At 38.5% G+C, this 17,776-nt stretch overlaps 1 protein-coding gene across 1 annotated transcript; it reads right to left on the reverse strand.

The window, feature by feature from the left end:
- Positions 1 to 1,351: 1,351 nt before the first annotated feature.
- Positions 1,352 to 17,770, reverse strand: KDELC2 (KDEL motif containing 2). The gene is made up of 8 exons (XM_026855125.1): positions 17,710 to 17,770; positions 11,484 to 11,681; positions 9,777 to 10,063; positions 9,160 to 9,376; positions 7,601 to 7,797; positions 6,455 to 6,649; positions 5,348 to 5,452; positions 1,352 to 4,491 (listed from the first exon to the last, which is right to left on the reverse strand). The coding sequence occupies exons 2-8, from the start codon at positions 11,578 to 11,580 to the stop codon at positions 4,366 to 4,368; spliced, it is 1,224 nt and encodes a 407-aa protein (XP_026710926.1). The 5' UTR covers positions 11,581 to 11,681; positions 17,710 to 17,770; the 3' UTR covers positions 1,352 to 4,365.
- Positions 17,771 to 17,776: the final 6 nt, after the last annotated feature.

The raw sequence follows: 17,776 nt of genomic DNA on the forward strand, positions 1-17,776 counted from the left end.
CCCAACGCCTTTATCACCTTGGTGGTCTTTGGCTGGATCTGCTCCACTATGTCAGTGTATTTCTTGTATAGGGGAGTCCAAATCTGAATACAGTACTTCAGTTGCAATCTCACAATTGCCAAATAAAAGGGAAGAAACAACTCCCTTGACCTGCTGGTCACACTCTTGCCAATATACCTCTTGCTTATCACCACTCACATGATGGGCCTCAATTAAGGTATCTGCTACAGGCGTCTCAAATGTTTTCAAACAGGCATGCAAAATAATCCTTTTCCCCTTATTCTTACAGCAAAGTACAAAATTGGTGCCATACATTATTAGCAGCTCAAAACAAAAGCATTAGTACTCATATAGCCTTGTTGAAATGCTGTGACAGTATTCACAGAAAAGATTTTAGTGGATAAATCCTGTGAACTTAAACAGTAATATATTTATGTAGTCTTGCACTTCATCACTGCCCTTAAGAGACAAGTCTTTTGAAAAACTGAAGTGGTAAAAGAGCTGATAATACCCTAGGTTTATGTAATGCTTCTTTTCCTTAATATAGTTTCTTTGCAAGCTTCTCAAACATGCTCAAACAGGTGATGTATGTTTTCCCTGTCAGCTCTCCTCCCTAACTAAATAATTTACTTTCTAATGTAATAAATGTCGGGCGTATGCTTCTCAGGATGGATGCTTGAATCTAACATTCCATCAGGCTAGCTTTGATTATAGGGTTTTTTTAATTATGAATCTACAAGGCGGACCTGGCACAATACTGTCATGAAACTAGTATATTAGTTATCTTGAGGTAAATCTCAAAACATACAGTCTAAAAATATACTGAATTACAAGTCTCCTTTATGTTCAACAGATCATGATTTGCTAGTTCTCATTTAAAGATGAAATTGAAATTGGGTGAATATTTCTGTATGTAGGTGCCTAAATATATTAGGACATATATATATATATATATATATATATATATAACATAAATGGACTAATTTTCTGGAGTGTTCACTGAAAGAAACTGTTAAGGTTAAAGGGATCTGAAAATAAGAAACCTTAAGTAAAGGCTCTGCATGGTAATTATTTTTGGAAGTTAGATCACTTCTATGTAGATTTCTATGTTTGAAAATACTGACCCAGGACTTTAAGACATACTAATTAAAACAAATAAACCTGTCTCTATCATCAGTGATAGGTTCTACAGTGTGTTAAAGATTACTACCATTGATGAAAACAGGACACATACTGCTCTCTATATTAAATCTTATGTTGTGCATTAAAAGGTGAAGTTACTGTAGTAAAATTCAGTACTGTGTATGATAAGCATTTTTTAAAATTGCCACCAACTGCTAGGTGTACAAGAGATTTACTCCATTGCTGTTCAAGAACTACTATAGAATAAAAGAAACTCTAGTGTATGCAAGCATGTTGCTTAAAAATACTGTGTAATGTATGTATTACAGTTTACTTGTACAAACAGGTTTTACTGAATATAGTTAGCAATTCCTGTAACACACCAGGCCAATGAGTATCATCCTGTCATCAAACTAAAACAGATGAGATATCTTTTCTGGCCTGGAGGGGCAACTGTTACGATTGCTCTTCATTACAATTTGAATTGCATATAGTACCACCAATGGAAAGAAGAGAAGCTTTGCCTTACCTTATTTTATCTTTGGAAGATCTGTAATTATAAAATGAATGAGACTTTCTCAAATGACTAAGCACTTTTAATGAAAGTTCTGCCATGTCTCTAGTGTCTTTTAATTTTGGCAGGATGAATATATTCGTATTTTTCAGGATATTTCTTGTCTCCAAGCTATAAAAGCATCTGTAAGGCATTCTGTGACAAACTAGTCTTTGCTTTGAAGGGATGCTTATTACAAAAACAAGGAGGGCTTTTTGGCAGAGAAGAATTTAGAATAGTTTTTTTCCCCTATTTGTGAGGGAAAAAAGGAGGGATAAAATATTCACATTTATTTATATTCATGACCATTTAAATTTTATCTGATTCTTATTCCAGTTTGAAAGACTTCTGTTTCAAGCCAGGCAAGTTTTCCTACAGAGATATTTCCAATAAACCCTAAAGTATGCATATACAGACTCCCCCTGTTCCCTTCCATTTTTTAAAATATAAAAAGATAACTTTTTGACTTTAGGTTTGAAATATGTATGTGACAAGTGGAAAACTTTGTTACTTCAACTATCTGGTAGGCTTAGTTGCCTTTGCTGAGCACACGACTTCTATAAATGCTGGTGAATCTAGAATGCACATGGTATAATGGATAATACTGCAAAATGAGATCATATCATACAGTAAAAATTACTGTACACAGAGAAGGGAAGAGGAGCATATGCTTATTTTTGTCACCTTCACCAATGGAACCCTGTACCTGAATTCTGATGTAGAAAATTTAATGTCAGATGAGCTGAACATGTATTTATAGTCTGAAGTTCTAGGACTGACTGCTAAATAAAAATACAACCACTATATATATTAGTATTAAAACCAGAACAAAGAGGATGATGGGTAGAGCAACACATTCCAGGTTTTTTCTTAACTGGCATAATGTAATCTATGACTGATGGACAGTGGCAATAACCTCCTCGGAAACCTAAAATTCTTCCCATATTTAGCATATTGAATATTCTAGTCTTTCTTCCCGTTCTAGCACAGAACTGTTACGTATTTTATGAGTAACCTGCAGTGTAGAACCACGAATGAAGCCTGCATAAGGTGTAGAGCGCTAAACTTTAAGCACTTAAGCAATTAGATGAGTCCACAATCTTAAGACGTTTCCATTCCTTTTTGCATAGGGAGAATTTGGTATCCATGAAGACATTATCTGAGTGCAGCCAAGGAGGAAGCTGCACAGACAGGCTACATTGGCGAAAATGAAAATGCAGAGGACAGAAATGAGTGCTTGTGTGCACTGGTATTGGCATTGGTGTCTCCTTCCGGGACTGTTTATGCATTCTGAAGTAGACAAACTTGGGTAAAAATCAACAGAGGCATTGAGAGCCACATCCAGGACTAGGATTTTTCCTCCACATTACCCAAAGGCACACTTTATTACAATGGCATGACCAGCTCCTTCTGGCCCTGTGAATTTTGTATTGTTAGCTTCATGGCTGCCCAACTTCAATGGAAGACCTCTCCTCTAGTCTGGAGCCAAGGCACTCTCTGGAAAAATGGCTTTGAATCAAACCAAGGAGAACAACTGGCTTCCAGTTACTTAGTATGGTCTCTAACACCTAGATTATTATATAGAAAGTGTAGCACAGGTTTTCTGTCATATGTCTGAACCAAAACAAGTCCGATCTGCTGTCTGATCTCAGTATAAGGTTAGGTATGATCTAAATTCAGAAAATGAGTAAGATCCCGCTGAGGACTTAGGCACAGGAAAAAGTAGTTAATAAACCCAAGTGAAAAAGATGATGGCATCCTTAGCTCTACACAAAAGTTAAACCTAGGTGGTCTAAAACTCTACTATCAAATTTCACGTGTGAATGCTCAAGCAGGCTAGAATATGGTAGACTGTACTGTAGAACTAAGACACCAGTATTTCAACTGGCCTCACCTGAAGTTCCTAAGCCCTTTTGTAGATCCACACCTATATTCACAAACATTGTCACTGGCAGGGAACAGAGTGGTGTCTTGCCGCTCAAAGCACTGTGACTGTGATAGCTACACAGTCTGCTTTAAAGCAGCATTTAATTTCAGTGATTCACAGCCATGGTGTTTATAAAATATAATTCTGATCTCTCTCCCCCTCCTCTCATTTTCCTCTGAAATTGATAAATATTTTATCATGTACGCTATCTGTCATAGACTGCAAAATAATCTCAAAGCAACACCAGATTTGATATCTGTAAATCTCAAATATTCATTTTGTTTAGAAAATTGTTTTGTATACAAGAAGCAATCTAACACTGAGGTAAACTTTATGAAGAAATCATAACACTGTTTTAGCATGTTGCAAATGCTCTGTCAGAGTAACTTGCACTGACTCATGGAAGATCTTTTGTGGATGACTGGTTCCTCATAAAACTTTGGTAACTAGGTCCCAACTGGAACACGAGCAGCACTGTACTCTTCTTCTTGATGATGCACTCTTCTTCTTGATGATGCAGAACATCAAACAAATCCCCTAGACGCTCGCCATTACAGGCTCAGTATCTGTCTGGTGGTGGTCATGGAGACAAAATTGTGGGAACAAAATTGTAGAGCAGAGTCAGTGTGAAAAAGGGTATCTGTATACAAGAAAAATATGTAACTAAGAATGTTTGCTAGTGCATAAGTGTCTTAGATTTCACAGCTTAATTCCTATTTAAAATCTTGCATTGTAAGTGGGTGATTTTCTCCATCCGGTACAGTTATAGATCTTCCCTTAAAGGCTTTTTCCTGTGGCAACTGCATACTGAGTCTCTGTCATCAGGCTGAGGTACAAGTTCCATTCCATCCCGTATTTCAGGTTTGCTGGCTTGCCGTTTGGCATATTTCTGAAATATGTAAACAACATTTAAGAATGCTATAAGCATGAACGTATAATTCATGAAACAGAATTTTCCTCCTCCCTTCCACTCAGAAGCTTACCTTTTTCCAGGCTCCTTATGTCATTGTTGACAACCTGTTTACAAGGTGCCTCTATAACACACCTACTAATGGGCTACATTGCCTCTGAAAACCTCCTTTAATGTTTTCCCCTGTCCTGTTATTAATGGTAATTTGAATACTGTCATTATTTGTGCCTCTAACCACTTCATGCAGATAATGCTGTCATTTTTGTACACTGAACAGTTCCAAACATTGTGTCAACCTGTGGCTGCTGAAGCTGAGATCTAACTCTCAGCACAGCAAAACAGGAAAAAGAAATTAGTACTCTCAGAGAACAGAAGCTTCTTTCACTAGAGATTTGCATCTCCTAGGGAAGCAATTACTGTTTGGCCTGCTTCACCCCTTATCGCTCTACTAGCCATACTGCCAAAATTTCTTTTCTATGTGTTCACTGTTCTGTAATACAGTGGAATAGCTCATGATGGGATAAGTAAGAAGGGAAAAAGGAAGAAAGCTGTGTACAGATTATCTCCTATGTATATAGAAACCACATACCAAGTGACACTCAAAACAGGTCTGACTGCGGATGGAGGCAAAAAAAAATATTAATCTGTGATTCTGTAAAACAACTATTATGTCAGGTTGCCTTTTTCATGAAGTAAGTTTTAGCAAAGCTCTTCACACTGATCTGTGAGTAATAAGAACTGAGTCTGCTATTGAAATAAGTAAGGACTGAATATGAAATATGTAGCATTGATAGCAGTAGCAGTTGGAAAGTAATAAGTGATCTATTGTACTAACCTGGAGCACTTTATAATAGTAGCAGTAAAGCCTGTGAGGCTGAAGTAATTCTCTTGCCATTAACTGTCCTTCTTTAGCAATTTTTCTTGCTTTTTCATCATTTTCCTGGAAAATTGAGATGAAACAAATGAAAGTTACTCAAAACCTGGCTGGTATCAGAAGTTTTGATATTAAAGGGGCTATTCAAATCTGTAACTTTATGTGCAATTACTGGTAGTCTGCAAAGGCATACTTTGAATTGTAGGATTTTTTAAGCTACTGGATTGCTTTTATGGTCACAACTGGTACCTTAGGGCTATCAATAACAACTTTCATGAACAACTGTACAATTTTGAAAACTCGGTTGATTACTGCTCTACTGTTTTGTCCAAGCCAGAAGCCTCTTCAAAATCAGGTCTGACATCTCCCAGACGTACTTAATTTTACAGAAGACAAAGCCACAACTGTTGTTCTCTGATATGCAATGCAACTCAATGTCTTCCTTTTAAAAATAACTGCTTGAATTCATGAACTTACTGTCAAGTTTTTTACGTCTATATTTCAAAGCTTTTAGTATTCTCATCTGATTCTGTAGGAAGAATTACAGTACTCTCAGAATAGAAACTTTTCCTATGTTTTTTAACTTAATAGCTAAACTTAAAGCACAAATGGTGTTTTCAGTCACACAATTATATCGGTTTGTTTGGTTACAGAATCCCAGCCTCTCATTCTGAGCATGTTACAGAGGAGCAATTTTTTGTACATTCAAACAGAATATGTAATGACTTCTGTTCTAGTCAGGACCTAAAGAAACCAACTATTAACTAGTATCTAGGATTCTGTATGTTTCTTTGAATATTACCTGCATTAGTCAGTATTCTAAGGCTCTGACTCATGAAACACTTCTGCACATACCTAAAATGCACTCTTAAGTATTTCCTTGAATAGAGACGGTTACTTGAATTAAGGCCTCCCATCTTACACTGACAACAAAATGTACTTCCTTTATCCCAGGATCTCAACAGAGTTCATGCAAAATATGTACGTGGAAATACAAAAAGAAGAGAGTATTAAGATATATTGTTTAAATGTTTATCACTTTGAACTTGAATTAGTAACAGAACTTACCTTAGCCCATTTTATTTTCTCTAGCAAGTCATCTAAGTTTCTCTTAACTGGAACATAATGTTTCCAAGGTTTTAATCCAATATAAAAGTGTTCGTAGTACTGGGAATCTTGCTTCAGTACTAGGCTGTCACCCAACAAGAGGTATGGAAACCTGTAAGCTGCTACAGTCCCATCTACATTCACTTGGTATTTGTACTACAATATGAAGGAAAAAAAGATGAAATGTTTTGAATTGCAATAGGAATACTAACTGTATAAAAGATTATTTTCATTATCATTATCAATTCTCATCTTCAAACCTTTTTCTAGTGTTAAGCAGGTGTAGTTTCACGGTGTTCTGGATAACATAATGGAAAAAAGATTTGTTTTCAACCCCAGACTGACAGTCAGGAGCATTCGTGTCACATGAACTGGCTGATGTCACTTCTATTAAAGTGTCCTGGGACAGAGGAAGGGGTAGAGCTGGGAAGGAAATAAAACTAATCTATACTTAAATTCAAAAAGTGTAAATTTATTCTGACAAAATTGTATTATTATTATGTAGAATAATCTGAAACATTATACTAAAAGTAATCATGAATGTACTGCTATGGCAGATGCTCTTGACTGTTACAGCATTTCTGATATATTAATCTCTGTAACAGAACTTCAATTGTCATATATTGTAATTGGTTTTTACAGGACTCTATCCCCTTTACTTTTTATACCTCTGTTGCAGTGAAATTCGTGTGTTAAACCGCAACAAAAACACCCATCTATTTTTCTAACTTCTTACTTCAAGGACTCCTTCTGACATCCATAATGTACTTGCAATAGACACAAGTTGTGTCCATTGTTTTCATATTTATCTCAAATAAAAGAAACCCTGATAGTGAGAAATGAAATTTCTCAATCTATTTAAAAACAAAAAAATCTCCAAGAACTCTCTCTAAGGGTCTCCATGAAAAAAGTATAGTGGCTTTCTTTAGAAGTGTGTCACACTATGACTTTGATTAGAGATGGTCTGTCTACCCCACCTGAACCAGTGTTCCCAGTGCAGCAGAACTGGTTTTTTTACTGAATGGAATTAGCAAAAGTAAGCTTTGTCTTTTCAGTTGGTAAGAACTTGACAGCAAAATTAATCCAAGACTGTAATTTGCTTGCTACCTTAAAGAAGTCAAAGAAGCCCATCAGCTGAACCTTTCCCAGCTCTTTTTCTTTTTCTCTGAAGAAGAAATATCCTGTTATTCCAGCATCTAGTAGTTCTGGATTTTCCTTGGATAACTTTACAAGATGGAGACGTTCTTCTCGGCTGTCTCGACCTCTAAATAAAGCTCGCTCGGTTTTGTTTTCCCAGAATGGGCCTACCAGTGATAAGGTAAAAGCAAACAGTAATGAAATGTTCATGATATGTTTAGTGCAAAGGAAGAACTTGCTACGACAGTGGCACTGCACTCAGAGACATGGTAAAACAGACATGATTTCTCGTAGTGACTCCATAATCACTTACTAATGACAGGGTTTAAACTCCCAGTTCTGGCTTGAATTTTGGGATGAAAAACTGAGTCACTTATAAAGGGAAAATCAAAGAATTGCTTTTCTACTCAAGAATTTTATATTTAAATAACTTGAAATATCTTGAAAGCTACATCAGGGATTATAATCAATTTCTGTAAGTAAAATACTAATAATTAGAGTAATTCTTCATCCATAAATCCTGCCACAATAACCAACAATTTTTAGTAAAATCCACTTCTGTACCCAGAAATTTAGTTAGGTCTTTGAGGAATCACTTACGATGACTTAAAAAGGAAAAAAAATGGCTATACTGTGTCCTCAAGACACTTTGGAAGAGTCTGATCTCTGCTTACTGCCTGCTTTTAAAAACATTAAGTATGTCCCTCCTCATTCTTCTGCTGGGAGTTTCCTTGAAGGATCTACTAGAGTGGAGTAGGCTCTTACTGTCTCGTAACTGGAAAAGCAACTATACTAAATCAGTAAGCACAGTGCTTCAAACGGATGATTTAATTAAAATATTTAATTTAAAAACTAATAAAGGAAAGAGAAACTGTGAACTATTCAAATAAAAAGAAATACCTCCTCACTCAAGTTTTACTCCTTAGGTATTGTTTATGCCATTTGTCTGATCCTTAAGTATTCATGAATTTCTGTGGGGGGTAGGAAGACGCCTCTCAGTAAAACTTCCTTCAAAGCTAGAAAAACGATTCAGAAGATCCCACTCTCAGGTATTTTTTTATGCAGCAGTATTTTCTTATTTGAAAGAGGCTGCAGCGTAATACCAGTTTACTTCTTTCAGGACTCAAATACATTTTTATGTAAATAGAACGTTGGGCCACACCACCATCAGGAAACAGATTACTATTTGATTAGAAAGAACATATTCAAGTCTTTTACTGAGGAGAAAGACCTTTTAATTATATTTGCTTTTCTTTTGACAGGTCACAATAGATATCTTCTGGGTATCTTTGTTAAAATTCACCATTATTGTAAACAGGACTTCATAATTTTGGCTCTAAATCCATATTAAGCACCTGCTTAGTAGCAGTGTTGAAAAGTGTTTACAATCCATAAAGATTAACCTGCTTGTATTAAGAGACCTCCTAAGGCACTTGTGAACTGAAGACCTGAACACATCAGTTGAATGCAACATGCTTCTTTGATGGAATTTACAAATTCTTGTTTAAAATCCATGATCTCTAATTTACCTGTATTTCCTTGAATAGAAAGGAGATCATTTGTGACTCCACGTAGTGTTTCAAGAGTTGAGTGGGTTACATCATACGTTGGAAGGACTATATCTCTTGAATCCACAGAGCCACACCATGAAATGACAGGTATGGGACCAGGTGTATCATTAGCTTTCCGATACTCAACTGGCCAATCTCCAACATTAAGATAAAACTCCACATCAGGAAGACGAACCTAAACGCATATGCAAGAAAGGACAATAATATAAAGATAGAAGCTGTTTGTCACTCTTAGATACATTCCTCAGTTCTTTTATGTCATGCAGATTCAATAAATCTACTACATAGTTAACAAATTTAGCTGAGCTTAAGGTACGAATTTCAAATTTCTGCCCCACAAGCAAGTACGAAAGGGACACACACAGAGGCCAGGGAAAAGCTCGCAGACTCGGGCCTTAGCCCCTCCTAGCAATTTCATTACTATCAAGCTCAGTCCCTAAGATACACTGTCATCTTGATGAAAAACCAAAAGTCAGGTCTTACTTCAAGAATTAGAAATCTGAAGATACACCACCAAATGAAGTATTGCCATATTAGAATAGGACTTAATAGTCTTAAATGATCAAAATTGATACCTTTCTTGCCAGTGACAGGAACATTTCATCAGAGAACATTTTGAAGTCTGTATACTTCCCTAATGAGCGACGGTAGATGAGATTATTGAGAATTGTGTAATGAACAATAGCACCTCTTGTTTGACTGAACTTTGTTGGGATTTCCTTAAGCATTCGCTGAAGGTCAATGGTGGGAAAAGAAATGAAGTCCTTTGTAATCTGAGGTTCTTGGGATGGACAAGACATAACGTTCTGCCAGATCTCAGGGTCTTCTTCAGGACAGTCACAATACTCATGATAAACTGGCCCTGCGGAAAACAAAGCACTGAGAGTCTGTATCTGTGAGTCTACATCAATCTTAATTCCCCAAACACACTGGTATATAAAAGTAGACATTATGGTGCCTTGACATTTTTTATTCCAAGTTTTCTAAAATTTTCCTGGCAAATCATCCTCCCTACAACATTTCTGGGGTTTAGCAATGTAATTAAGAAAACAGAAACATTCTTCTATTTTCAGAAATCAAAATACTAGATTTTTTTGTTATCAGGGCAAAATTCATCTGCAAAATGAAGCTCCATTATTGTGCTACCTGCCTACCTCATAGGGTATTCAGAATTCTTCCAACTGTCTGTAACTACCAACGCGCAGGTATTACAGTTTCAATTTTAGTCTGATTCAGAACTTTGATACAGTAGTCTTTACCTCTGGCTTAAGGTGTTTTCTTTTATGTAGAATCAACTATTCTTTCTGTCCTTTCGAAGCAGAGAGATTAAGTATAAGCAAGAGCCTCATTTCGTGGACTTCTAATCAAAACAGGTTCTGTCCTGTGTTGTGTCATAGTTTCATGGCTGCTGGCAAATGTGCACCAGGAAAAATAAGGCATACTACTATTTGAGGACTCATTTCTCATACGACTACTTGAGGACTCAAGTTTGAAAACACTTCTAACTTTATATTTATGAAATTTTATTTAAAAAACCATGACCAGATTCTAGTTAGAAGAAGCAGTAGCAATCTGAAACAAGAGTCTTCAGAGAAATAACTTTATATTATCTTTTTCTTTGCTAAACAGCTGTCCATTAGAGAGCAAGTAAAGGAAGTTAGGTAATCAGATCTGGAATGAGAGAATAATTTGCCTTGTTTTCCCTGCTTTTAAATAGTTTTTCCATAGTATAGACCTGCACTGAATTAAACTGAGCTAATGGAAAGGAAGTTAAATACTGTCTGGTTAAAGAAATACTGTATTTGTTGTTATGAAGGATCACACTTTTTGGAAATCACAGACATTTGAACTATAAAGTGTTGGGAACAACACAAACTCCTTGCTTTTGTAGGTAGTATTTTTCTCCTTTAGATAAAAATAACACAATCTTTAAGTGAATACCTGCTTGAAAACAGTAAAAATACAAACACTACTCTCTTATTCCCTACCAAATCTGAAGAGATCCATTTCCTTATGCAAGAGGGAAGAGGAGTTGTCCAGACACATCACCTTAATGTTGGAGGCCATAATCTACATGCTTATGCATCTAGGTCCTGTAACTTGGCAATGTACAGAGATTGTCATCACTTACTTCTTTGTATAAGGAGAACATTTGTGAGGAGACTACAAGAGCAAAGGCAAACAAACCTCTAATTTCCCACCTCTTCCTCTAGCAGTAAATTAGCCACAGCATTTCTATAGCTACCCTCATACATTGCATTAAATAAAAAAAATGCCCCTACCTTTCAGAATATAAGGAGATTGAGCCACATGCTGATCACCATAAAGTATCTCAATTTTTAACCCTTTTCTGACACTGCCATACATCCGATACCGCATGAGAAATGTGCCATCATTTCTATCCAAAGGGCGAGGGGTGTAAATTCTAGTGACTTCTTTTGGAGAAAGTGCTTTAATTACCACTTTAAACTGTGTTCTTCCTGAAAAGAGGAAAATAAAACCAGATAAAAGCATTTTAAGCTACTAGAATCACATATATGAAAAAAAAGGTGAGAGCAAACTCTACTGAATTAAGTCCATCGAATTGAATTTAACTTTGCACTAGAAATTTTTTTATTGTACCAACTTGGTAAAAAAAATTTCCAGTAATGGAAGATCATCCTACCAAATTTGCTTGATCATTACATATCTAATAAATGGAAAACCTATAGATGGAGATAAATAATGATTGCAAGATAGAAAGAAAGGCTAACAGTATTCTGAAGCAAAGATTAGGTTTAATGCTAAGTTTTCAAGTTAGTGCTCTGAGGAACAATAATTTCCTCTAGTGTAAGAAAGATAGGAAACCAAGTTAAAATAACAGGAGAAAAGAATACTTGCCAGTTTGTGGAAAGGCAGTTGCAGCATGCAGGAGTCAGATACAAATTGTTCACCTTTGGGCTGCAGCTGACTGTCTTGCAAATTTAAAGTCCCAGCTACTGAAAAGCAGGGATAAGAGAATGATAGAGATGTTTCCTGGACATCTGTCTGACCTGTGCTTAAAGATCACCAGCATTTCATCATTAATGCACTGTGACTTTTTAAGTGGGCATGGAGTATTTTGTGGACAACACAAGTATGCACAAACATAAATCTGTTATATTCCCTTATTTCTCTCACAAATGGTCATCATTAATTTTATTCTTCCAAAAAGAGGGGGACAGATGTTATAGTCTAAGCATTGCAAACCAAACAAATGTAATGAACGTTACCACAAAGCAGTATACAGAAAGAAAGGAAACTGAAAAAAATCTAGATGAAATCAAAATGTTACTAACAGTCCAATGTGTCCTGACAGCACTAAATAATAGAGATGTTACAGTTAATTCTATACAATCCATATTTTAACATCCTTTGCATCTACAAATAAATGCGCTGATGTGGTAAGTACAACAGTCATTTAATGATCACTCATGTCTTCCTCAGAACACTGGATCTTGAAATTGGATTCAAGTCAACTACTGTGCAAGAGTCACCAGATTAAATCAGACAGAACCCTTATGATTTCAGATGTTTATTTCCTGACATGTTGTGCTTCTTGCCATGGTTTAACCCAGCTGGGAGCCAAACACCAGGGAACTGGTTTCCTCATTGTGTTGGGTTTGTACGTGTCAGGGTTTTGGTAGCAGGGAGGGGGCTACATATGTGGCTCCTGTGAGAAGCTTCTTGAAGCTCCACCGGCTCTGAGTTGGACCTGCCCTTGGCCAAGGCTGAGATGACTAGTGATGGTGGCTGCGCCTCTGTGATAACATATTTAAGAAGGGGAACCTGAGAGGAGAAGGAGTTGTGAGGGAGATGCCTATGCAAACACCAAGGTCAGTGGAAGAAAGGCGAAGGAGGTGTGCCAGAGCAGAGACTCCCCTGCAGCCCGTGGTGAGAGGGCAGGCTGTGCCCCTGCAGCACATGGGGGTCGCCAGTGGAGCAGATGCCCACCTGCAGCCTGTGGAGGACCCTACGCCAGGGCAGGTGGCTGTGCCTGACGAAGGCCATGAGCGTAGAAAGCCCATGGTGGAGCAGTTTGTTGCTGGGAGGACTGTAGCCCGCTGCAGGCACCCCACACTGGAGCAGTCTGTGAAAAGCTGCAGCCTGTGGGGAGTTCTCACATCAGAGGAGTTCATGGAGGACTGTCTCCTGTGAAAGGAACACCATCCTGAAGCAGGGAAGGAGTGTGAGGAGTCCTCCCCATGAGGAGGAAGGAGTGGCAAAGACAATGGATGATGAACTGACCACAACCACCACCCCCTGCTTCCCCTGAGCTGTTGAGGTAGAGAAACTGGGAATGAAGTTGAGCCCAGGAAGAAGGGAGGGGTGGGGAGAAAGTGGTTTTAAGCTGTAGTGGTATTTCTCACTGTCTTACCCTGACTGGAAAATTAAGTGTTGGTGGTATTCAAATTAAATTGATCTTTTTCTTCCCCTAAGAGTCTGTCTTTTGCCTGTGACCATTATGGGTGGATCATTGCTCTCTGTCCTTGTCTCAGTCCCCGAACCTTTTGTTTTACTTTATTTTCTCCTCCCCAACCCTGAGGGGGAAGAAGTGAGTGAGCTGCTGCACAGTGCTCATTTGCCCTCTGGTCTCATAAATGGTCTGCATGAGGACAGTGTAGAGCTGTAATCCAAATAAGAGGAAAGATACATTTCTTCAAAGGTGAGTAACAATTTCTGTTCTTCATTCAACTAAATACTACCAGATGTCTTAATGCAGGAATGAGTCCCCTCTTTTTGAATTAGGCAACGGATCCCATGAATGACTCTCCCGAAGGAATGGACATCTCTGCCTCTCAATGTCACTGCCAGCCACAACCACCTTTTTCAAATTGCTTAAAAATAGCCAACTTAAGCCAAGCATCCTCTCCCTATGACCAGCACCTGGTATTATTTCGATGAAGTAGCATTCGACTCCAGAGTATGTCATGAAGTAGAATTGCAGAGAAAATAGTTTTCTGTTGGTATTACATCTTTGTCTCTTTCTACCCATTTTATAAAACAGCATTTTAACTGGGTATAGAGATTTCCTACCAGAGAAAACAAAGTTTTCAGTTACCATAAAAATGAGTGAATATTGAGAAATCACAAGTCAAATACTACTGAATTTGATCTCCTTGTCCTCACCTACAGAAAATAACTAAGTGGGTGTTTGTTCCCAGCTGGTTATGTACTTACTGCTATAGAGATATGAGAAGCTCTGGATCCACCCAAAGGATATGTTAGTTTTAGTTGGTGGCAGTATAGATGCAGGAGGCATTTGATAAGGGAAGAATGACCTGGTAACAAAACTCTCTGGAAAAAAGCTAACCCTGCTAAAAGAGAGGGAGAAGGGAGGCTAATATTTAATGCAAGTACAAATTACTCATTGGAGGCAACAGAATTTTTATGATTTAAAACATTCATTGCATAATGGGGCCAGGGCCTGTAAGTACTACTACAGTATTTAATTGTAACAGTTTTTGCTGATTCCTTTTTTTTTAAATTGGAGGAAGGTTACCATGGTACTTCCACTCACATTTTTCTGTTTCTCTCCGTTTCTTATCAAAGAAATGATAAAAGAAAAATGTGTCCTTGTTGAATCCTTACTACAAGCACTCTGTGTTACCCTGAAAACCTGTCTGGGACAGTGTTTCAAGTACAAAATAATTTTCCAGTTCTGAAGAGAGACTAAAATAGAGACACAGTCAAAATGGGACACTTTAAGAAATCCAGATGATGAAACTTGGTTTATTCATTTTCTTTTTTCTTGTGTAGCTTGCAAAAGAGATATTCCATGCATGGATGAATGAGTGAAGAAATGCAGGGATGGAAAGATAGAAAAGGTAACAAGGTACTGATTTATGCAAATTGCTAGAGATGAACAAAAAACCCAGTCACCCTATTTCTGACATGTATGGAGAAGAACAACTAAAAAATCTGAAAAGAAGGGTTTTTTTCCCTCAACTGTTTTACTGAAATCATTGCGGGTTACTTTCACAGGTGGAAATTGTGAAATCAGTAGAGTCAATGAAGAGGCAACTGGACAAAACAGGTTCACTTAGCAAAATGGGCTCCTTTGAACTACTTTAACAGAGTCGGATGTGAGGGCATATATCCAGGAACAAAGAAATACAGGTCATGGTAGGAAGTTTTGTGTGTGAGCACCACAAAAGCCCAGGCATCATGGTCAACAAAAGCCCTGAAGGGAGGTCCTGCAGTGCTGCAGGTACAAAGGTGAGCGTGACCAAGATGCACTCTGTTTAGCGACACTGAAATGAGTGCTGGAAGAAGTGTGCCACTTCAATAGTATTTGGTAAAACCTGCGAGAATATCTGGGATGCTTTGAAAATATTTGTTATCAGAGTACACTGATCATCTGAAGAATAGTTAACAGCTGACTGTCATAGAGACATGGTGAGCAGTTGTAAAACCTAGGGGAAAGCCTAGCAGAAAAGGTAAGGTGATCCAAGTATCCAAAGAAAAAATCTATGCTGTTTATATTAAAAGTTCTGTGTTTTCAGAAGTGATTTTTTAATCTTTGGAATAATTTTTCTAGGGAAAGAGTGAATTCCACATCGACATTTTCCTAAAAAGATGGGCCAAAGAATTACATACAGCCTGTAGGTTGAAATTACCGTGTGATGTGCAATGGTGCACATTAAATCTGACAAATCTAGACTTGACAATCAGAAAACTCATCTGGATTTAAAATCAACTATTTATCCTATATAAGTTTCAATCTGGATACCAGTAACTACTGACCTAATCCTCACAAAACACAATTTAATAGATGTGGACAAATTTTACCAAAGAGGAAGCCTTAACTGCAGCTCTCCTGCTTTGATGGCAGTATTCTTGTTTGTGCAATGGAGTTGATAATGTGGATTTATTTAGCTATCCCAGCAGGGCTATTCTGAGGTGTATTTAAGTTTATATTGGAAAGCACTGCCTTAATATTATGAATTGCAATTCTTACTGACACTTTACAAATAGAATTTTAGCATTTACAATAATTTGAGAACTGAAATTTATAGCCTGTGTCCATACATTAAACAGTGCTCATGCACTGGAATATGATCAACTGTACTGCTAAATTGTTAAAGGATCCTTGGCACTCTATTAAATAATTCTTGGCACAGCTCAGCAGTTAGCGTGGGCTGAACCAACAGCTCTTCCCTGTCGGCAGCATGCGTGCATCGCCTTGGTTTGGAGGCTACAGAATGTCATGGAATGAATGGAGACCGCTCCATGACAGATGGCATCATAACCTGGGAACATTCCAAAGAAACTTCATTTATTATTATAAATACTAACGCACTGAGGTCAAAACTAGGTTCTCCATACCCACATCCCATCAGCTTATCTTGGGAGGATTTAAACTAGCATGAGAATCCAATGAGCTTCACACCTTTTTACCTTTAGTGACTGTTGTTTGAACCCAAGGCTCTCCCTGTGTAGCTGAAATCAGCCTCTGTTTCGCTGGCAGTGAGTGTGCAGTTGCATTCCTCAGTGCAATTACAAAACTGTGCTGCAATCTAGCACCAAGTTGCAACAGCAGCTGGAGAAAGTCCAGACTTGAAGCATCTGGGGTTCTGTCAGACTGAAGACATAACCGTATAATACATGTCTACTCTTTAATTTTACAAGCAGCAGCCTTCTAACTACAGGACACAAAGAGGCCATGCATACTTGGTAGATATCCTCTCAGTACCATCTATATGAATAGTAATAATACATAGCAAAATAACTAGCTCTACCCTGTACGAAATAGAAACAGGATGCCTACTGGGTGGCTATCTCAGGGTTATCTTCATTATGAAATCTGTGACACAAAAGTTATTTTTATTCTAAATGAAAACTATTAATACAGAGCGTGTGGAATTAGCTTGCAGCAGAAAACAGCTGACTGGCAGCATACCGCTGGACTGCGAGAATAAACCCCAATTCCCACCCTCAGGAGAAGTGTCACGGGATGGTTTGCGTGTGTGCAGTGTAAACAAGAAATGAAAATTACGCCTTAACGGAGCAGCAGTAGGGTAACGGGGCCCAGAGGGCCGTGCTTACTGAGACAGAAATTGTGAGCAACTGGTGTGCGTGCAGCGTTAAAGATAATTACATTAGCCGTTCTGAGCAGGGTACTGGGATTTCTTTACATCCACTACCTCGAGTAGCACCGCTTTATTTTGAGCTTCCTGGTTTGTCGCTGTAGATCACATACTGTTCAGGGGGGCGATGGGCGAGACGCAGAGCTCGGCGGAGGCGTCCCCCGGCTGTACCAGGGGCCAGGAGCGGTTTGACCATGTGCGCCGCTCGCCACCGGACCGGCGTGTCCCGGGCGATGCGGGAGGGCGGCGGCACAGCGCCCGCTCGGGAAGGAGGGAGCAAGGGAGAGGGCAAGAGGGGAAGGGGTGGGCAGCTCCGACCAGCTCCTCCGCGGACACGGCAGCCCCGGGCAGGGTGTCCACCCCGCGCCCCCCCGCCCAGCAGCACACACATGCACGGTACCTGGCGGGGAGCGGGAGAAGTTGTGTCCGGCCGCGCTGACCGCCTGGATGTGGAAGTACCGCACGGG

The sequence above is a fragment of the Athene cunicularia genome (genome assembly GCF_003259725.1).
Source record: "Athene cunicularia isolate RWA chromosome 1 unlocalized genomic scaffold, athCun1 chr1_part1, whole genome shotgun sequence".
Taxonomy (NCBI): Eukaryota; Metazoa; Chordata; class Aves; order Strigiformes; family Strigidae; genus Athene; species Athene cunicularia.